The following is a 22,500-nucleotide window of genomic DNA, read 5'->3' as shown; positions in this document are numbered from 1 at the left end:
ATCCGGACCCCTTTGAAGAGGTAAGACCTAAGAATAATATTAGTATAATATAGGGTTGTTTTGTGGTTTTGGATGTATCAAATGAGATATTTTTAGCGTTCCAACTCTCTCCCTTCCAACTAGAGGAAAATTGACACATTTGATACTATACATTCAACATTTTTTTCTCATTCATCTCTCTTTTGTAAATCGCAAAATCTGGAATAAATAGTTATGATATAGTTATAAGACCTTTATGTGGGGGGGGGGGGGGGCGTCAGGATAGGGCGTGGCTAAGAAGCTCACAACATTGTCATCCGGAAGTGTAACGGACCAACACACACAACCATGTATAACCATGAACTTTTTTAGTCTGGTTAATACAGTTTAGTGAGAATTACTCGTAAACATGAATGGCAAAAAAGCAATAACATAAACCTGTGGGACGTCACTTCGTTCTATTTATAGCAGACAAAAGAATATCAGATGGCAAAACAGCCCTCTTTTCAACGTCTATTTTGACATGGAGGTCCCAGGTTTGAAAGTGTTTACCAAAATAAGAGTAATTTAAATCAATCGATATATAGATAATAAGTCTTAGAAAAACACTTTTTTTGAAATATGTGGGTACGACACTTCGGTAAAATGGTCATTAAGGAGAGAGATAGTTTTAATTTGACGTTACTCGGGTCTTTGTTATTGCTTTTTGCCATCCGCCTTTACGAGTAATTCTCACTAAATGTATAATTAGAACGAATATGACGTCACTCAGGTGTTTGTTATTGTTTTTTATCATCCATGTTTACGAGTAATTCTCACTTAACTGTATTATCCAGACTATAATAGTCATGGATACATAGTTTTTGTGTTGGTCCGTTAAACTTCCGGATGGCAATGTTGTGCGTGAGCTTCTTAGCCAAGCACATACTATCTATTAACCAGAATATCAAACATATCTTTATAAGTTGTTCCGTTATATTTGGCAATGTTGTGAGCCTCTTAGCCAAGTGGATACTATCTATTATAGGCACAGAAAATATTTCAACCTCTATTTTGACATTGAGGTCCCAGGTTTGAAAGTGTTTGTCTAAATAAGTGTCAGTTAAATCAATCGATTTAGATGGAGGGTGTGTTTTCTGGCCCAATTATTTCATACGGGTCTTTTCGGGAAGCAGAACAGTCAACTGGTTAAACATCTAATCGTCGATTCAGAAAAAAAACGTAATATTACGCCATTGCGTGCAGGATTTCCATACTAATAATGTTATATTATTGCTATTTTTATCTTTTCAGTCTCAAACCAAGTACAAGAATGTCTCAGTCACCGTTGACAAACCATCTGGTAATCCACATTTTTGACATTATTTTTGTGGCTAATTGAGCTATTTTTGGCTAGTGTCAGAATGGACTGGGTGAGGGAAAATTGAATGAAATAAAATCAAATGGATTTTTAAGATTTGTTAAATAGATAATTTGAAATTTGATGTTAGAAATCTATGATTTGAAAAAATAAATCATTCGGAAATTTAAGATTTGAAAATTTAAGATTTTGAAATATAGGTATTTAAATATTATATAATAGTAATAATAAAAATAATAATAATAATAATAATAATAATAATAATAATAATAATAATAATAATAATAATAATAATAATAATAATAATAATAATAACAATAATAATAATAATAATAATAATAATAATAATAATAATAATAATAATAATAATAATAATAATAATAATAATAATAATAATAATAATAATAATAATAACTTTCCGAAGAATGCACTAAAATAGTAATGATTTAACACTCAAAAGTCATGGAATTTTACTTGGCATTATCCAACATAGGATCTAATGACACCTCGGACAGCAACCAAACAGAAACGTTTACGCGAGTAAAAGTTCTTGGTACGGTGCCCTCAGCCAACATTTTAGGTAAGAGTTGCACTTATTCTAAAAGGTGTATTCTTTATTTGACGATGATGATGATGATGATGATGATGATGATGATGATGATGATGATGATGATGATGATGATGATGATGATGATGATGATAAAAAAAATAATAATAAAATTCCCTATATTCATCCCATAGGGGGAATTTGTCTCTAGGGTCTATTCCAAGGGAATGCTGGAATAACCCAGGCGTCGCAGCGCCGCAAATTGAGCTAGGTTTAGGTGACTTGCTCAAGGCCACACAGCGCACCGGCGGGTAATCGAACTCAGTTCCTTTCGGAAGTAAAGACCGTACCGCTGAGCTACGCTGCCCCCCATGATGATGATGATGATGATGATAATGATGGTGATGGTGATGATGATGATGATGATGATGATGATGATGATGATGATGATGATGATGATGATGATGATGGTGATGATGATGATCTATTTAGCAAAATCATTTCTTTATTGACGTTATACATTAGATGCATCTCTCTCTCTCTCTCTCTCTCTCTCTCTCTCTCTCTCTCTCTCTCTCTCTCTCTCTCCACAGGTCTTGTGATCTTTTCTTTCATCCTTGGATTAGCTACTTCATCCATCGGACCGGCAGGTCGTGCTTTCTATGTCTTCTTCCACTCAGCCAATGCTGTGATCATGAAAGTTTTATCCTGGTTTATTTGGTAATTCATTACATAAAAATGCATGTAGACTGCAGTGCCAGACTATAGAAGTTCATGGTTACACATAGTTATGTGTGTTGGTCCGTCATACTTCCTGGTGACAATGTTGTGAGCTTCTTTGTCAAGCGCATACTATCTATTAACCAGACTATAAACGTTCATGGTTACACATAGTTTTGGGTGTTGGTCCGTCATAATGTTGTGAGCTTCTTAGTCAAGCGCATACTATTAATCTATTAACCAGACTATAAACGTTCATGGATACACATAGTTTTTTGTGTTGGTCCGTCGTCATACTTCCGGATGGCAATGTTGTGAGATTCTTAGTCAAGCGCATACTATCTATTAACCAGACTATAAACGTTAAAGGTTACACATAGTTTTGTGTGTTGGTCCGTTACATTTAAAACAAACAATGATTCTGAAAGTTGTTATTATTATTATTATTATTATTATTATTATTATTATTATTATTATTATTATTATTATTATTATTATTATTATTATTATTATTATTATTATTACAACGCCGGTATCCACAAATAGGGCTCAGAGGTGCTTTACAATAGTTTTTTGGTATCACACAAGTTCATTCATTCGACTACGAAATAATCACAACAGTCACACCCATATCTTGTTCGAAGTTCATATAGAATCACGAAAAGCAAAATGATAAAGATTTGTTTTTAAATGCCGCTTGAAGACTGGTAAACTTTCCCATTGTCGGGTTTTAGGTGGTAAAGAATTCCATATAATTAGAGCCGAAAATGCAAAACCACGTTCAGCAAACTTTGTTCTTGGGATGTTTTTCTCCATTACTGAAGTACTGGTGGATCGCAGAGATCTAGTTGGTTTATATTCCCTCACAGGGCATTCTAGGTATTCAGGTGATGTATGGTGAATGCAATTGTAAGCAAAACATGCGATTTTGTTTATTACTCTTTTCTCTATTGGAAGCCAGTGTAATGATTTAAGGACCGGTGTGGTCCCACGGCTTTGTCCTTGTAACTAAAATTTAAAAAACCGTTCACAACATCTAAAACAATCAAGCCAAGCGCTTTATGCTATTACGTTTATAAATATACATTGACGTGTGGATACGGTTTTAAATGTTCTACTTTATTTTTGACGCAGGTATATGAAATACTTTAGATATAAATGTTAATGTAATATTACGAAAAAGGCCACTATGAGCTCCATAATCTTTGGTCATATTACATAATGTATAGAGAGTTTCATTGTTTACTAATCATCGTAAGGTATCGTATAATGTCGTTTAAGATTAATTATTAACCATCAAATGCTCCGTGTAACTTTCATGCATAGAAACTTTCATTGTGTTAATTTGAACACCTTTGGTACATATTAATGTTTCAAATGATTAAATATCTAAAAAATAAATAAATAAATAAAATTGAGCTTTTATATAGCGCAATATCCATTAAACATGCTCAAAGCCTTTACAGTGGGTTCTCTTGCAACCAGCAATACTTAACATGTAGGACGAAACATGACGCCTGTTAGGCGATATTGCATTTTTTTTGGAAAGAGACAACGCTGTTAACGGCCAGGTACTCATTTTACACCTGAGTGCAGTGGGCGAATGTGAGTAAAGATCCTTTTCCAAGGACTAAACTATGCTCCGAGCGAGGCTCAAACTCAGGACCTTCCGATCCGAAAACGCGTGTCATACCAGAAGACCACATAACCTCACAATCAGATATCTACAAATACACAAAATTTCTCAATATTTCAGGATGATCCCTCTGGGCGTGGCTTCTCTCATCGCTGCAGCATTCATCGAAGTAGAACATCTAGAAAGCATTATTACATCCTTGGGGCTTTACGTCATTACAACCACTTGTTGCTTGCTACTTCATCTGATATTCCTTATCATTGCCATACACTTGATCATGTTGAGATCAAACCCATTCCCGTTCCTTACTTCGTTGTCGAGAGCGTACACAGTAACATTTGCAACTACAAGCACGTAAGTAATTTGTTTAAAAAGCATAAGATATTATTCAAATGTATGCATATTAAAAGTCATTTATGTAGCAATTGTCTATAAACAGAAGTGCACTCTGGTTTATTTTGTTTACTATCTTTTTTTTTTTGTTTCATTTCATTTCTTTTCATTTCATTTAGTTTCATTTCATTTAGTTTCCTATCAAATACCAAACCAATTGCAGGTTGTCCTTCATTTGCATGCTAGCAAATCATGTGAAGTTGTCAACATGCTACAAAATTATCTAAAAGGAGGTAAAGAATTCAGGCCAAAGTTGTAGAAATGTTCATTAATGATAGTAAACCAAAAAAAAAAGCAAATATACATATATTATGACAACAAAAAAGCAAAACAATGCAAAACAAACAAACAAACAAACAAAAACAGTGTCTGAAGCTTAATTTGTCACTTTGATTTAGTAATGATGTAATTGTTAAATTGGAAAAAAAATACTATTTCAAAGTATATTCTGATTTTAAAAAAAAGATGAATGGGAATAGTGAAATGTGTTGTATTAATAATAACAATAATAATAATAATAATAATTAATGGCATTTATATAGCGCTTTACCCCGTTGTCACAGGCTCTAAGCGCTTTACAGTGATATAAATCAAAGCATATTACAGTTAGACAAGTTTGATGGAAAAGTGATACGAATTCAATTTAACAACAACAGAATATGAAGATAAAACTTTAAGCTAGATTTGAAAGTTGTCAACGAATCCTAGCATTATTATTAGTATTAGTATTAGTTTTGGGAGATGATTTTTATCTCATTGTAAATCATGTTATGTGCTGTAATATTCTTTTTTTTTCGATTTGTTTTCAATATCTTGCTTTGTAAACATTTAAGTGCATTCCTCTTGGTGAGATTCTGTGCTTGTATGTGTATGGATGAGAATTTTTGGTGATCTCAAACCAAGTACACTGATAGCGGAGATAGTGTGCTCTTGGAATCTACACATGATGTTCTCTATTTGAATCATTATCCTACGTCTTACTTTTGCTTGTATGGTTTCAATTGTAAATATAGAAATTTAGAAATATTCTATTTTTTTTTCCGTTTTAGTGGCGCTGAAATGATCTAAATATGTCGCAGTAAAATCTTTCGAAACAAAACAAATCAAAATCAAAACAAAAGAAAGTTTCTGAAACTATGTATACATAAGAAAAAATGTATTTTTTTATACATATCCCCTCACAGAACCATTGCAATCCCTGCAACTCTTCAAGCTTTGGAAGAAAGAAACAAAATAGACAGTCGAATAACTCGGTTCACTGTGCCCTTAGCAACAACAATAAACAGAGACGGTTCCACCATTTTTATTGTTATATCCTGTGTGTTTCTTGCCCAGATGTCAGGACAAAATGTGAATGCCGCACAGGCTATTATACTATGGTAAGAAAAAGTATGTCCGACCATCACGAAAAATGGATTTGTTAATAAATATTAAATAAAGCTAAAATTATATGATAATATTAGAAAAATAATGCACTTATTCATCCCCAAGGAGAAATCCTTTTTTAGGCTCTATTGCAAGGAAAGACTGGATTAATGAAAGCGTCAGCTGCAGTGCAGTGCCTAAATTGGCCTAGGGCGAGGTGATTTGCCAAACACCACTGATCCATTTCCTGTTCCGTTTTCTTCGAAACTATTTTAATATTAAGCTTACCAATTATCCATGTATTAGAAAAAAACTGTTTAAAATATTGGCAAAAAGCTACCAATAGGATTCAACCGTCGTGGCGTCAGTTCCCTCGTAATGACGCATAGCAACTTAGTATCTGGTTCTAAACTATCGGAACAATGGCGGACACCCTTATGAAATACTTCTCCGACGAGCATAAAAGTGTATCCAGTGGAGAAAAACATGATCATGTTTTGCCTTTTATACATTCTCATCACATGACATGTGAAAAAGTGCTAGCCAGCATGAAGAGTAAAAAGGATCGATTTTCTTTGTTCAGAACCAACTGCTCGTTGCTGGGCGGAGGTGACAACAGACTATTGAATCCTCTTGCTTCTTACTATGAGGAATTCTGTGGAAGTGATCTGTATCTGGAGGTTCTAATGTGAAATGGCTACAACAAAGGTGTTTTAGGGACTTTCGGATGAAAATAGGGATTTCCCAAAATATAAATAATTTTCATTTCTGCAAAACATTTAATATACGTTTTTTTTACCTTTAGTTGATTTTCGGACTGAGGGAAAGCCCGACTTTGGAAGGGCTCTATCCGAGGGTACGAATATACAATATAGGTCAAACAATTTGTAATAGAAAAAAATGAGCTTTTATATATCGCAAAATCCACTAAACGTGCTCAAAACGCTTTACAAGGGGACCCTGGCCAACATCAACATTTAACATGTAGGACCGGGCATGACGCCTGTTGGGCGATATTCCATTTTTTCCGGACAGAGACAGCGCTGTTAACCGCCAGATACTCATTTACACCTGAGTACGGTGAGAGAATGTGAGTAAAGAGCCTTCTCCAATGACTCAACTATAGGCCGAGCTGGGCTCGAACCCAGGAGCTTCCGATCCGGAAGTGAGTGTCGTACCATAGCCCCAGTTGTACAGTTTCCTATAAAATCATTGTTAAAGTCAAAGTCAGTAAACAAAATTGTCATGTAAGACGAGTTTTAGAAGTAGATTTTAGTTTGATATAAGGTGTCACCCCCCCCCCCCCCCCCATCCCTTTCTCCCACCCTTTTCACCTTCTTGCAAACCCCCCCCCCCCCCCCCCCAAAAAAAAAAAAAAAAAAAAAAAAAAAAAAATGAAGAAAAAGACAACATCACGTTATCGCGTATTACTCGGCAGTATTTGTATCATGTAAATGACGTAACAAGTTATCATAACCAAACTCAATACAAGTTCAATTCAGTGCAGAGCACGGAATATCATTTTAAGAAGTGAAAGCCAGCAGCCATTAATCATTCCTGTTTGAGACTACTAAAAGGGTGTTATAAGTTACGATTCGTTCATGTCTTTGTATCTATTAAGAAGGTAACTTTATCGTGCCAAATAACACGACGATCTTGCGAGTCTGTGTGCACGATAACAATATAACGAGTTTAATAAATTCAAAGAAATGAAAGAATACGTCTTATTTCAACCCATCCAACTTTTCTTAATCTACCCCTATAGCTATACTTGTTCCTAGTGCTGTAACTTTAACACTTGTATACTACCTCTTTGGTCGGCATGTGGCCCATGTCTTCTGTATGACTATTTGTGATTGGATTGTAATCATGTATCTTTCTTAAAAATTGAGATTTTTACTGGAAAGGGCTGGGTATCCCTTTCTTTAAGGCCCACAGAATTTTTCATCGGCACAAATGACCCAGGACGTGACGATCCTCAGTTTATGAAATATGGCCCTTTAAGCAGAAAGAATGACTGAAATAGATAACTGCAAGCCAGGAAACAGTAGGTGGCGGGGAAGATTCTTATATATTTCGAGACCGACTGTATGGTAGTATCTAGTACTTAGAATCGCCATAGTTCATTGTGCATATCAATTTGACCCAAAAAAAGAAAATCGCTAGATATGTCATGCTCACCAAAAAATTATTTTTAATTAACAACCAGCTGTCTTTTACAATTTATTTTAAACCAATGAAATGAACGAAAATATTCTGCAAGCGTTGAATAATTTGTTTAAGAAATGACAGAAATATGCACGAAGAAAGGGGGGGGGGGTGAAATAAAAATGGTTTATTTTGTTATATTCCGTTCAAGTTAAATTGGTAAAGTACTGGTCTTGAAGAGAGATTAGATCTGGTAGGTATAGTCTTTCAACTTTCGTTTCAATGTCATAACCCCCAAATTCGGTCAGAAGTCGTCTAATACTGATCACATTATGTTCTTCTTTGAAAATTTCAATATATATTAACTTGTATTTATCCAATTTCATTTTACTGGTTATTACAACAATTGTGACCCCTCGTCTCAACACGGTATTATGTATGGATGACTCAAATACATGAAAATCATATTTTAGTGTGCCGAATAGCAATAATTCTGAATTTTTGACGAGTATAGGTTTAATTTGACTTTTTAGCATCTGGTTCATCCCGACAGGATACCGTTTTGAGACGACGGTTCACAAATAGACTTTCAGCTTTCATGTCAATGTCATAACCCCCAAATCCGGTCAAAAGTCGTAAAAATAATGATTATATCATTATAAGTTCTTCTTCGAAAATTTTCAGTTTATATTAATTTGTATTTATTCAATTTAAATCAACTGGTTATTACAACAATTATTGTTTTTGTCATTGTTCAGGACTTTAACAGTATTCATCTCCATGGCGATACCATCAGTACCCAGTGGCAGTATTGTCGCGATTACGATTATCTTGTCTTCAGTTGGAATGCCAACCAATTTGGTCGGGTTGTTGTTTGCCACAGAGTGGATTTTGTAAGTTAAAATTTCAAGTCGTTTTCGTCATCTTAATAGTCGTTTACGCCATGATCATCATCATCATCATCATCATCATCATCATCATCATCATCATCATCATCATCATCATCATCATCATGAAATGAAATGAAATTCCAACAATAGGGAAAATGTGTCTTTAGAGACTATTCCAATAGAAGACTGGAATAACCCAGGTGTCAGCCGCAGTGTAGCGCCGCAAACTAGGCTAGGGCGTGGTGACTTGCTCAAGGCCACACAGCGCAGCGGGTACACCCGGCGGCGGTTTCTGCGAGTTCTTTTTTAGCTAAACGCATACCATCGTAAACATTACTCTGTTTCTCTTCTTGTTCTCCACAGGGACCGCCTTCGGTCATGTACCAATATGGTAAGTCATGCCTACTGCGCCCTTGTTGTTGCTCACATTTGCCGGAACGCATTGCCTCCATTGAAGGAAACAAAGGACGGGAAACTATTGCACGCGTCAGAGGAGGATCCAGGCCTTGACAAAATTGCCATTGAATCGACTTTTATGTGACGGGTTTATTTTTTCGTATAAAGATTTAATCAGCCCAAGCAAATGTGACTCGTCGTCTTTAAATGGCATTATGGCATCTTTTTAATCATCATCATCATCGTCGGCGTTGTCCTCATCAGAATCATCATTATCATCATCATCATCATCATCATCATCATCATCATCATCATCATCATCATCATCATCATCATCATCATCATCATCAACATCATCATCACATCATTATCCCTTTCATGAAAATTACCATCATTATTTATTATTATTATTATTATTATTATTATTATTATTATTATTATTATTATTATTATTATTATTATTATTATATATTATTATTATTTATTATTATTATTATTATTATTATTATTATTATTATTATTATTATTTATTATTATATTATTATTAATTATTATATTATTATTATTATTATTAATTATTATTATATTATTATTATATTATCATCATCATCATCATCATCACTCATCATTATTATTATTATTATATATTATTTATTATATTATTATTATTATTTTATTATTATTATATTATTATTATCATCATTAATATCATCATCATTTCTTTTTTCCATTCATCATAATCAGATATTCTATTGTTGATCAATTATGTTCCTTGACTGTTTATCCATATATGTAACATTCTATATGAAATCAGTGCCTGCTTTTAATGTAACTAATATATCATTCAACACTATCCCCCCCCCCCCCCCCCTCTATGTTTGATTAGGAAGAGAGGGGGGGGGGTAGTTATTTTTAACCCACTAAACCATTCCATTAAATTTATTCTTCTTCAAAACTTACACTCGTCAACTCGAATATCTTCTTTGTGTAAACAAAACCTGAGAACAAAACCTAGTTACAAATTATTGAATCATCCTTCAGAGCCATTAAGCCCATGGAGTCGGAGATTATCCCGGTTTCTATAGCGTGAAACGGAAAAAAAGCAATTGCTTGCTACTCTTCGGACAAGACGCAAATCTATCGCAAAATATTTTCCGCCAGATCAAGCCGACCCAGCTACCCAATCATTGCAAGATGTACAGAGGGTGTCAGAATAAAATCTCGACAGCACCCGGGATCGGTCTCGTTCCATTTGATTGTGTAGCGAGTGCTCTACCAATGAGCTATCGGGACACCCTTATTGAATCATAAGGTGGGATAAATACTCTAGTAGCAGAATGTATAGGCAGATTCTTATTATGATTACGGGAGTAAAAGAGTGTGGATGGATGATCTGTATTCACGACCAGCATTTATTTAGGATATAGAATAAGATGCCATCACTCTGAAACCAGAAAAACTGTTGCATAAGGTAAGTATCCAGTTCTCCAGTGGACTGGTTTTACACTTCCGAGAAGATTGGAACCTGTATTTTGACATCACAGAATTGTTCCCTATTTCACGCTCAGGTCTCTGATGTCGACAGGAATCACCCATGTTGTCCAAAGTGATCAGATTGGGGTTAGTAACCTTGCCCAATGAAAAAATATGAAAGTGCCTGAAGCGGTGCTCGAGCCTTGGACCTTCTGGATTACAGTGCGATGCCTTAAACACTGGGCCACTCCGACCCGCCCCCTCACCCCACCCCCCTTCCTTATAATATAACCACCCTTTGATAGCAAAACGATCATCAGATATGTGAAGTGTAGTTTTGTGTGCTTATGGTACGATACTCCAATGAGACTCCTTAAGAAAAAAAAACAAACTTGATCAATAGGATTCAATGGTCTCCGCCCAGCAACCAGCAGCTTGGTTCTAAACACAGAAAATCGGTACTTTTTATTCTTCATGCTGGCTAGAACTTTTTCACATGTCATGTGATCAGAATGTATAAAAGTCAAAACATGATCAGATTTAGAATGTTTTTCTCCTCTGGATACAATTTTATGCTTGTAGGAGAAGTATTTCATAAGGGTGTCCGCCATTGTTCCGATAATTTAGAACCAGTTACTAAGTTACTGTGCGCCATTACGAGGGAAGTGGCGTCACGAACTGTTGAAGCCTATTGGGCATTTATATAGAGCAATTACTACGAAATGTTGTTAAAGAGCCCTAACAGGGATCAGTATCTAATAGCAACACTTAACATGTAGGACATGGCATGACACCTTTTAGGCGATGCAAATATATATATATATATATATAATATATATATATATATATATATATATATATATATGTATATATATATATATATATATATATATATATATATATATATATATATATATTATATATTGGGCGAGGCTCAAACACTTGTCTTCCAAGTCCAAAGGCGAGTGTCATTGACAAGAGCCGAAATAAAACCCCAAAAACTTTTGAGTGCATCTAGCAGACATTGCACCATGGTTATTAAAGTCCTTGTTTGTTTGTTTGTTTTGTTGGCTTGGTTTATTTTTTGGTGGGATTTTTTTTTGGTAGTAAGTCTACTAAATCTAAAAAAAATAATTAAATACTATGAATTGTACTTGCTATCCGTCTACGATTTAAGTGTTAAATCAATTACTTTTTAAAAATTTGCTAAAATTGTGAATGCAAATTTATTAACTTATTTGATTTTGTTGTCACTGATCAACAATCAATTGAGAACCTTCTCTCCAACTTGTATTATACCGTGATTAATAGAACCAGCAAAAAGGATTTAAAAATTAAAATGTTAAGAAATACAAACACAGGGTCTATTCAAACGTGATAAATTGTATTTATTCTCCACCATAAAAAAAAGAGAAACAAAAACGAATTTAGCATTTCTATCAAGCAGAATCCACTAAACGTGCTAACGGCGCTGTACAAGGGGTCCCTGGGCCAACAACAACTTGAAAAATGCAGGACGAGACATGGCGCCGGTTAGGCGAGATATTTCAATCTTTATCCGAAAGAGACATAACGCCATCAACGTCCAGGTCATTACTTTACACCTGAGTACGGTGAAATATTGTGATTAAAGAACCTTTTTTCAAGGACTCAACTATGCGCCTAGCGAGGCTCTAACACATAGACGCACAATATATATATATATATATATATATATATATATATATATATATACATGACTGAAACCCTGGGCCTTCCAGTCCGAAGACGATTGCCTTACCACAAGTCTATATCACCGCATAAAGAATAGAAATTAACGTCAAGTTTCACATTTGAGGGTAGATATAGACTCTACATTTAATTTCCAGCACGAGTTTCATCCCAATATTGCATTTATACCGCACAATAAGACGACTGATTAATAATATTAAAATCAAGCATGATCAAGAACAGTGCTCGAAACTAGGTCCTTAAATCATGACCTGCATTTAAAAGAAAAGATGCGCATCTATAAAGCAATTATAGTGGTATCGATATTGCAAATTTGAACGTATTCTCTGCATCAATCAACACTCTTTTATTAACAGATCATGTCAGCACCTTGAAATAACTGTAGTCGATTCCATGGTTGTCTTGTCGATTACTAGTGTTTTCTCTGAAGGCTGCAATAGTTCATCCTCTGGCGATTCCTTCATGGGCGGCAGTGCGTTCCGACAAAAGTGAGCAACAACGAGGGTACAGTATGAATGACTTACAGCATTGGCACAAGAACGAACGCGGTCTCTGGTAAAAATGAAAAGTAAACAGGATAGAAAATAGTCACTCAGAGCAGTAGGTCCATGAAACTGGGGTTTATTTTTTAAAACAGAGCATTTATATAACGAAACATCCACTAAACGTGCTCAAAGCGCTTTACAAGGTTTTCCCTGACCAACAACCAGACGTTACATATATAGCGAGACGCTGTTAACGGCCAGATACTCATTTTACACCTGAGTACCGTGAGAGAATGTGAGTAAAGAGTAAAGAGCCTTTTCCAAGGACTCAACTATGCGCCCAGCGAGGCTCGAACCCAGGATCCTCCGATCCGAAAGCGAGTGTTATACCACAAGATCTATATTTATACCCGTCTCTATGGCGTGAAACGGACAACAGCAATCGCTGATAGAACACCAGTCCACCACAAAGTACTTTCCACCATATCTTATCTTACACACCCAGCTACCCAATTACTCCTGGATGGACGGGAGGTGGAAAGGGGGGAGGGGTTGAAATTAATAATTCTCGATTTCACCGGGGATCGATCTCGATATCTCTTTGCATGGACGACTCATAAATAACAAATATAGGGAATGAGATTAGCGGCAGAGTAACGTCCCTTGATTGGACGTCACCTTACAGAGAGAACGTCAAAATGGTTTTGCGCATGCGTCTCTCTCGTCCTCGCTTTCGGTGAAGTGTCTCATGCCGCACAACCAACATGACGTTCTCTCTCAAATAACTTTTCCGCTCGTGACTTCCAATCAAGGGACGCTACTCTTCCGCTAATCTCATTCCCTATACTCATTTTATAAGCAATTTTGGCCCCAAGAAATCTTAATCCTTCACTTAACAGTCCTGTGAAGGGTGTCCCAATAGCTCAGTTGGTAGAGCACTCATTTCACACGCAAAGTGACCGAGGTCGATCCAGAGTGCTGTCGAGATTTTCTTTTCTGATCCCACTGTCTACCCAGCATTGACTGGGTGGCTGGTTCTCTTAGATCTATCGGAAAGCAATTTGCGATGGACTGACGTCATTTCCAAAGGATATCAAGCAATTGCTATCGTCCGTTTCAAGCTATAAAAACCAGGATAGACTCCGGCTCCTTTGGTCTAATGGCTCTGAAGGACTACTTAAATCGGGTGAAATCACCCTTATCGTGTGAAAAACTCAAAATTCGAAGTTTCATATTTGAGTGTCTCTGCTCGTTTTGTAACTAATAATCTTACAGCTCCCGCTACTGTCTATAATCAGGTTGTCATTTACACCCGGGTCGAATGGGGAAATGTGTGTTAAGTACCTTAGTTAAAGACACAATTAAGACCTGAATTGCCCATAATCATTGTAAATGATCTTGTCACTGATCACGCATAACATCGCTTGATTTTTTGTGTGTGACAGACTCGACACCGTACCACTGAACCACCATGCCACTCGGTAAGAGAAGACGATTATGATGATGATGATGATGATGATGATGATGATGATGATGATGATGATTGTGATGATGATGATGATGATGATGATGATGATGATGATGATGATGATGATGATGATGATGATGATGATGATGATGATGATGATGATGATGATGATGATGATGATGATGATGATGATTTTGATGATGATGACGATAACGACGACGTCGATGATTACAGAAACAACCACAATAAGAATGACAACAATGATGACAACACCGAATACAACTTTGTACTTACAAAATCCACTCTGTAGCGAATAAGAGTCCAACCCAATTTGCTGAAATTCCAAGAGATGACAGTATGATGGTCACAACGACTAGACTTCCACTGGGAACCGATGGTATTGCCATGCAGATAAATACTATCAGTGCCCTGGGGGACGGAATAAATGAAAAGTAGTCCTTCAAAGCCATTAGGCCCACGAATAATAATAATAATAATAATAATAATAATAATAATAATAATAATAATAATAATAATAATAATAATAATAATAATAATAATAAAGTGTTCTTTTATAGCGCTAAACGCCGAAACCCCAGATCGTTTTACAATATACTTATCAAACCATAAACACACTCGTACCGAGCCAAACAGACACACACAACAGTCTCACACAATAACTATGCAAGTTTTACAAAATGAAATTGACATTCAACAAAATGGAATCAAAAAATGAAACGTATCGTTTACTCACCAATAAGAAAATGTCTAGGATAAAAATTTCTGGAAAAGATGAGTTTTTATATTTTTCTTTAAACTTTCTACGCTGCCCGAGTGCCTTACTGACAAAGGAAGCGAGTTCCAAATGGTAGGTCCTGCTTTATAAAAAGATCTATCACCGAAATTAGTAAACCGTGTTTTTGGCACGTTTAGTAGCTGGATCTCCGATGACCTAAGCTCGCGAATCGGGGAGTAGGGAACCTCAAGTTCTTGAATGTAGCTCGGAGATCGGAAATTTAGTGCGTTGAAAGAAAAAAAGGGCAATTTTGTATTCGAGCCAGTGTAGTGTTCTGAGCATAGTTTTGTACACTTGTTTTCTCGTGTCGACTAATGCCCAGAACCATTCTGGCCACCCTGTTCTGTACCTTTTGGAGTTTGTCAACTTTCTTGTCAGGAAGGCCCACCAACAGCGAATTACAATAGTCGAGGCGTGAAAGAATGAGAGCACAGACAACTGCTTTAAGCTAGTTGGCTGGCAGAAACCGTTTCATTCTTTGCAATCTGTTTAATTCAAAATGCATGGTCCTCACCATCTGGTTAATCTGGTGTTCCAGGGTTAAAGAGTCGTCCAGTACAAAACCAAGATTTTTTGCTCTATCTGTCGTTGCTGTTTAAAATAGACATACTATGTATACCAGTCTTCCTGACATTAGAGGGTGTACCACATAATATAATTTCAGTTGTTTCTTCATTAAGTTTAGTCTATGACTCTGCATCCAGCACCCTATGGACGCGCAACACTATTCCACATAAAGCGAAGCCACATGCACGCTAGACGGGACGACAGACTTATACAGCTGCATATCATCGGCATACATGTGATATTTCACTCCATGGGGCTCAATGGCGCGCCCAAGGGGCATAGTGTAGAGGATATAGAGGACTGGACCTAGGACCGAGCCTAGAGGGACACCGCAGTTCAATGGTAAATCAATTGTCTGTTTGCCATCAATCAAGACAGATTGTTTTCTTTTACTTAGACATGACTTAAACCATTGAAGGACGGTGTCACTGATTCCAAAATTCTCGAAAAGACTGTTACACAGAATGGTGTGATCGGTATTAAGCCTGGGTTTATCCCGGTTTCTGTAGCATGAAACGGATAATAGCAATTGCTTGCTACCCTTTGGATAGGACGCTAGTCAATCGGAAAGTACATTCCGAACAGATCATTCAGAGCCAGTTACCCAATCACCACTTACTGCTGATTAGACAGGGGTCGATGGGGGAGGGGGCGGTCATTTAAATCGGTCGATATTTGAAGGATGACTTTTCTGGCCAAATGTTTAAATGTAAGTTTTTTTTGTTTTGTTTTTTCAGAGTATGGCAGTTAACTGGTTAAGGACACCGAGTGGACACCTTTTCTCACCATATGGTAATAGCCTGTGCTGCATTCACGCTTTTCCCCGATATCTCTGCAAGGAAGACGCAGGAAATTGCAATAAAAATACTAGAGAATTCCCTACTTATCGTGGCTGCCAAAGGTATAGTGAATCGGGTCACCCGACTGTCAATTTTATTCCTTTCCTCCAATGCTTCAAACTGAGACGGCATTGCCATAGCTCTGTGAATAGATAATTTGAAAAAGAATTTTAAAAAAGGTCAACGTTTCTCGCATTGTCAATTTGTGACCAATCTACTCAAAGCGGTATTATTGTGTGACTTTATGATCTAATTTGTCTGGAACTCGTCTTAGGACCGGTAGTTTCAGGGTTGAAGTCCCCGTCTGAGCGGGCGTAATATTGAGTCTTTGGAAATGGCTCTATACTTTCATTTTCTCACATGGTGTAAAATGCGTACTGAGCTGGCTGTTAACAGCGTTGTCTTTGTCGAATAGAATATTATATTATCGCCTTTATAAACGTGATGTCTAGTTAGTCCTACATGTTCAGTGTTGCTGTTGGCTAGGGGTCCCTTTGAAAAGCGCTTGGACCACTGTTAACAAATATTGCGCTATGTAATGCTCATGTTTCTTTACTTCGATGGAAGGAAACAATAAAAAGAGTGAATGTGACATATAATATTATAAAAGGGGACAATACAATTCGGCCGAAACTCTGTCTTGTATTGTCCCCCTTTTGTATGAGTCGCATTAAATCTAACTCTTGCTATTTTTCTCTCAATCTTATTGGCACAATGAGTCACCTCTAGCTTTTTTAGTTTTTCTTTCTTCTTATATACATTGATGCTTGGAAATAACTTTTGCCTTGCATGACAAACCTTGAGTTAAAGTGAATGCATCCATTGAGGAAACGTAACGTTACATACAAATTCTTTTCCTTTCCATTGTTGATATATATTACATTTTCTTCATTATCAAGATTATCCAGACCAACGTGTACAGGTCTGAAATCCGATCCCACTTATGGGTCTAGTTTAATATTGTTGTAATCGACACAATTTTGCGTCATATTTTGAGATTTCCATTACAACAATGAGCCCATAAGGAATTGAGTTATCAGACCTACAAATAAGTGCCCGTCTATCCAGACATATAATGCAAATATTGCTGTTTGAAGCTTGAGGGAATAAATAACAATAATAAAAGACAATAGAAACTTCGATTGGATTTACGAATGAATGATGATATAGACGTTCAGAGTTTTTCCTTCTGTAAACAAAACTAGATGAATGAGACATAAAGGGGAATAAGAGATGAGAGTACGACGTTGCTAGCTAAGACCTTAACAACTCTCATTCGTTTTTATTATATTGCTGACAAAAGGGAAGCCGTAATGTTCACAGGATCTATGTCTTCACAACTTAAATTTAAGCTTCTTTTAAAACAAGTTTCTTAATTTGTGACATCATTTCCGCAGACATTCAATGATAACTCTTGGTAATATTTTGGCAAATTGCTCATGAATATGACAAGAGAGATGCATGTTGCTTGACAATTTTAGATAGAGGTGATATAATAAATAAAATCGTGCCAAAATATGATGATAGCTTTTCAATAGGATTCAATAGTCTTATATCACGTCCTCCCAGTAACCAGCAGCTTGGTTCCAATAAAGTAAATCGGTACTTCTTATCCTTCATGCTGGCAGCAGCTTCTTATGGTTCACACTATTATGTTATGACGATCGACCCAATCAGCAAAGTCCGGTCCGCATTCGTGCACCGTCGCGAACCCGCCTGGTAGCATCGTCACAACACACCTTTCGACTAGATGCTCTGCCGTTTCGGGTTCTTGCCCACAGCGTGGACATATTGGACAGGAAGTTAGACCCCACTGATGTAACGCACCGGCCGTTAGGCAGCTCCTCGACCGAAGCCGATTCGCAGCTACCCAGTGTCTCCTCTTACTGGTATCAAAGCCTGGCAACTTCTCACCAAGCTTAGAGGAGTGTAGGTCCCCGCCCCCACGAGGGATTGAATTCGTCCAAACCGACTTCCATCTCGTATGTGCAGCTCTGTCCGTAGTCAGGGATTCTGCGTACAAGGGTTGCCGGGACTTATTTCGGCTCGAAACGGGGGCACCGTTCATTATGCGCATGAGAGGGGTATCCCCATTCCCTCTCTCTTTGATCTTACTCAGCCAGTTTCCCGTAATGGTCTCCCTCCGGACATACCCCACACTGGAGCGCAATACTCCGCGGTGGAATAGCATAGTGCCAGGGCGGATGTTCTCAGGAGCGCTTGGCTAGCGCCCCAAGTCGATCCCGCCAGCTTCCTCAGAAGACTGTTGCGTTTCTCTATCTTCCGGGCAACCCCTTCGAGATGAACCCGATAGGTAAGGCTGCGATCCAACGTCACCCCTAAGTATTTTGGACGCGGCTCATATGGGAGTGGCTGGTCCCCGACTAGGACATTCAGTTTACGGGTGTGCCAACCACTGCATAAGTGAAATGCAGTGGCCACGGTTTTTGAAGTGTTCATCTTCAGGTACCACTTGTCAAAGTAGGATTTGAGTCTGGTGACGTCCTCGCTGAGTACGCTCTAGAGACGGGTCCACACTTTACTCTGAGTAACGAGTGCCCAGTCGTCTGCGTATCCCAGCCTCAGGGAGGAATTGTTCGGCATATCGCTAATGTAAACGTTAAACAACATTGGCGCAAGTACCGACCCCTGAGGGACCCCATTCTTCAATTTCCTTACTTTGCTCGTGACGTCTCCCAGCGCGACGTGGAATTGCCTTTCCCCTAAGATCGAAGAGAACAACTTCAAGGTCTTTTTGCACCTTATGATTGTTGCAAGTTTGAGCATTAACCCATCGCACCAGACCGTATCGTACGCCGCTGATAGGTCTATAAACACAGCACCTGTTTGCTGTTTTCTCTCGAACCCGTACTCAATATGCTCTGTAAGGGCAATGACCTGCTCCGTGGTGCACCTCCCTTCCCTGAAGCCTGCCTGCTCAGGTGGCAGGGCAGCGTCTAGGACCGGCCCCCATTGGTTTAATAGAACACGCTCCAACAATTTGTAAAGACAGCTCAGCAGCGATATGGGTCTGTAACTGTCTGCCTCCTTCGCCGGCTTCCCTGGCTTCAGGATGGCAACTATCTTCGCATGCTTCCACACTTGTGGAAGCTTTCCTTTTGCAAGGATGTCAGACATAGCCTCTGCTAGCCAGGCCCGTGCCCTGGGGCTCAGATGCGTCACCATATCGGGATATACACCATTTATCCATGCTGCTTTGCCGTTCTTCACTTCGCTAATGGCTGCACCCACTTCTCGGGGACTGAACGGGGCCGTCCAGTCCGACTCCTCCGCAGGTAGCGAGTCCAAAATCGTACGGTATGCCTTGCGGACACCGCGCTCAAAAGCCTGATTAGGGACCCGCTTGCTACGGTTCTTAATGTTCTTGGCAATTGTGTCTGCCTCGCATTCCGGTGCAGCCTTCGCGAAATTCCGATCTGGGTCCAATTTCTTTATCAAACGCCAAGCGTGGCGGCTGGAGTGTGTAAAGTCGAGACTTTCCACGGTCTCCTGCCACCGTTGCTTCCTTTCCTCTGCCAGAGACTGAAGTAGTCTATCGGCTGTGTCCTGGTCTGCTGGTACTCTCGGTACAGCTCTTCCGACTCTGCTGTCCAGCATGGGGTGTAGAATTTCCGTTGGCCCCGTGGAATAGAGCGTTGAGCGCTCTTAACCAGTAGCCTACTAAATCTGGTTATATTCTTGGAGGAATGGCAGGGCAGACCTGCTCGATATAGGAACTGAATTCCTCCAGTCAGCCTTCCTGAAATTCCACCTGCAAAGTGGGAGAGACTGCACCCTCGGTATTGTCACCCCAGCTGTGACAAGAACCGGCCTGTGCTGGCTATGCGGAAAGTCCCCGAGGACTGTCCGCTTCACCTGCAGCGGTTCACCGTTCGCGCCTTTCGTTACGAGGGTGAGGTCTGGAGTATACTCCTTCTTATGGCGGTACCCCGGAAGGTACCCTTGGCTGTAGGATCGTACACTAGGTGTAGATCATTACAGTCCATCCATGAGCGGAGTTGTCTTCCTGCCTCGTTGCAGTCTCGGTAGCCCCATTCGTGATGGTGGCTATTAAAGTCTCCCAGACAGATGGAAGGATGGCTGACCACCGGTACCGGTGGTGTAGTCCAAGTCGCTCTAGGTGGTTTGTAAATATTATGCAGACGCAGTCCACCTACTTCCACGGAAATTCGGTTCACCCCATTGCTGTCCGTTACGCTCTCAATGACCCTTACCTTCGATGGCTCTTTAGCGTAAACGCTAACCCCTCCTTTGAGCCTCGAAGTGTCCTCGCGTTGGACCACCGTATAGCCTGGGATCTGGAATCGGGAAGATTGCGCGCCTGAATAAAGGTGGGTCTCCTGTAACAGGAGGATATCTACGCAGTGAACGGCCAATAGCTTTGATAAAAGCTCATTTTTTGCCATACTCTGGCTCTCGACGTTCAGGGACAATATGTGCGTCAGTTCGCCATCCCCGCCGTCGCATTTTCCGATCGGCAGGCCGCGAATCGATTGATGCATGGGACGTTTGCTTTTTTCTCGGACGTGCCGACGACCCTGGCGACACGAACGCGGTATTATTTGGCTAGGCGGCAGACCGCTTCGCCATTGACGGGACTGATTGGGACTCGACATAAGGATAATAGTGTGGCGCCCGGGATAGGGCTGCTATTCGGGCACCGGGTTTGGATCAAATTTAGTCACACACCGGGGCGAGCAGCTCATGTGGCTCGTTGGCTCGATACCCGGGATGGTCTCGTGACGGTCGACCGGGATTTACACCTTTGCCCTCCCGTGTGTCTCAAGCCCCCTCACCACTGCAAGGTAAAGATCCACGAGGGGGTTCATGCTGGCTAGAACTTGTTCACATGTCATGTGATCAGAATGTATAAAGTCAAAACATGATCAGATTTATAATGATTTTCTCCTCTGGATACAGTTTTATGTTCGTCGGAGAAGTATTTCATAAGGGCGTCCGGCATTCTTTCTAAAGTTTAGAACCAGTTACTAAGTCACTATGCGTCATTACGAGAGAAGTGACGTCACGACTGTTGAAGCCCTATTGGAAAGTAAATATCGCATATGTGGCTATGTGGTCTAGTGGTATGACACTCGCTTTCGGATCGGAAGGTCCTGGGTTCGAGCCTCGCGCTCGGCGCATAGTTGAGTCCTTGGAAAAGGCTCTTTACTCACATTCTCTCACCGTACTCAGGTGTAAAATGAGTTCTGGCCGTTAACAGCGTTGTCTTTGTCCGAAAAATTGTAATATCGCCTAACAGGCATCATGTCCCGTCCTAAATGTTAAATAATGCTGTTTACCAGGGACCCCTTGTATAGCGCTTTGAGCACATTCAGTGGATATTGCGCTATATAAAGCTCAATTTTCTTCTTTTTTTTTTTAGAAGGCAAGACTTTTTAGTCAAGCCTCCTAAATAAACATAAAACGCCATTACGAATAACCACTTACGAACTTGTTGTTGCAAATGTGACGGTTATGACTCTAGACAAAGAAGCAAGGAACGGGAAAGGGTTAGCCCTTAAAACGACCAAGTGTATGACAATGGTCAGGATAATCATATGAAGTACCAAGCAGCCTATGGTGGTGATGCAGAAAAGCCCCAAGGATGAAAGGATGTTGTCTACATGTTTAACTTTGAGGAATGCTCCAGCGATGAGAGATGCCACGCCCAAAGGAGTCATCCTGA

The 22,500-nt window shown here is 38.9% G+C and overlaps 2 protein-coding genes across 4 annotated transcripts in view; one reads left to right on the top strand and one right to left on the bottom strand.

Moving 5' to 3' along the window:
* The window catches only part of LOC144978392 (excitatory amino acid transporter 2-like), a 41,543-nt gene extending 31,721 nt beyond the window's left edge, over positions 1-9,822 (top strand). For 2 of the 3 annotated variants that reach the window (XM_078924353.1, XM_078924356.1), the window contains exons 7-13: positions 1,273-1,321; positions 1,833-1,919; positions 2,480-2,606; positions 4,363-4,596; positions 5,820-6,014; positions 8,907-9,041; positions 9,402-9,822. In XM_078924353.1, coding sequence (XP_078780479.1) covers positions 1,273-1,321; positions 1,833-1,919; positions 2,480-2,606; positions 4,363-4,596; positions 5,820-6,014; positions 8,907-9,041; positions 9,402-9,579 — 1,005 coding nt within the window. In that variant the 3' untranslated portion in view covers positions 9,580-9,822. The remainder of the gene's footprint in view (positions 1-1,272; positions 1,322-1,832; positions 1,920-2,479; positions 2,607-4,362; positions 4,597-5,819; positions 6,015-8,906; positions 9,042-9,401) is intronic. The other variant, XM_078924355.1, reaches the window with a different exon arrangement.
* A 2,450-nt stretch (positions 9,823-12,272) lies between these two features.
* LOC144978391 (excitatory amino acid transporter 3-like) overlaps positions 12,273-22,500 on the bottom strand; it is a 29,304-nt gene continuing 19,076 nt past the window's right edge. Inside the window, exons 10-13 of the mRNA XM_078924352.1 lie at positions 22,263-22,496; positions 16,741-16,935; positions 14,886-15,020; positions 12,273-13,190 (exon numbers count right to left, since the gene is read on the bottom strand). Coding sequence (XP_078780478.1) covers positions 13,001-13,190; positions 14,886-15,020; positions 16,741-16,935; positions 22,263-22,496 — 754 coding nt within the window. The 3' untranslated portion in view covers positions 12,273-13,000. The remainder of the gene's footprint in view (positions 13,191-14,885; positions 15,021-16,740; positions 16,936-22,262; positions 22,497-22,500) is intronic.

This window comes from Berghia stephanieae, chromosome 8 (genome assembly GCF_034508935.2).
Source record: "Berghia stephanieae isolate SIO BIC M18660-M18661 chromosome 8, UCSD_Bste_1.3, whole genome shotgun sequence".
Lineage (NCBI taxonomy): Eukaryota > Metazoa > Mollusca > Gastropoda > Nudibranchia > Aeolidiidae > Berghia > Berghia stephanieae.
Note: the sequence above shows the minus strand (reverse complement) of the source record. Positions and strands in the feature narration are given on the sequence as shown.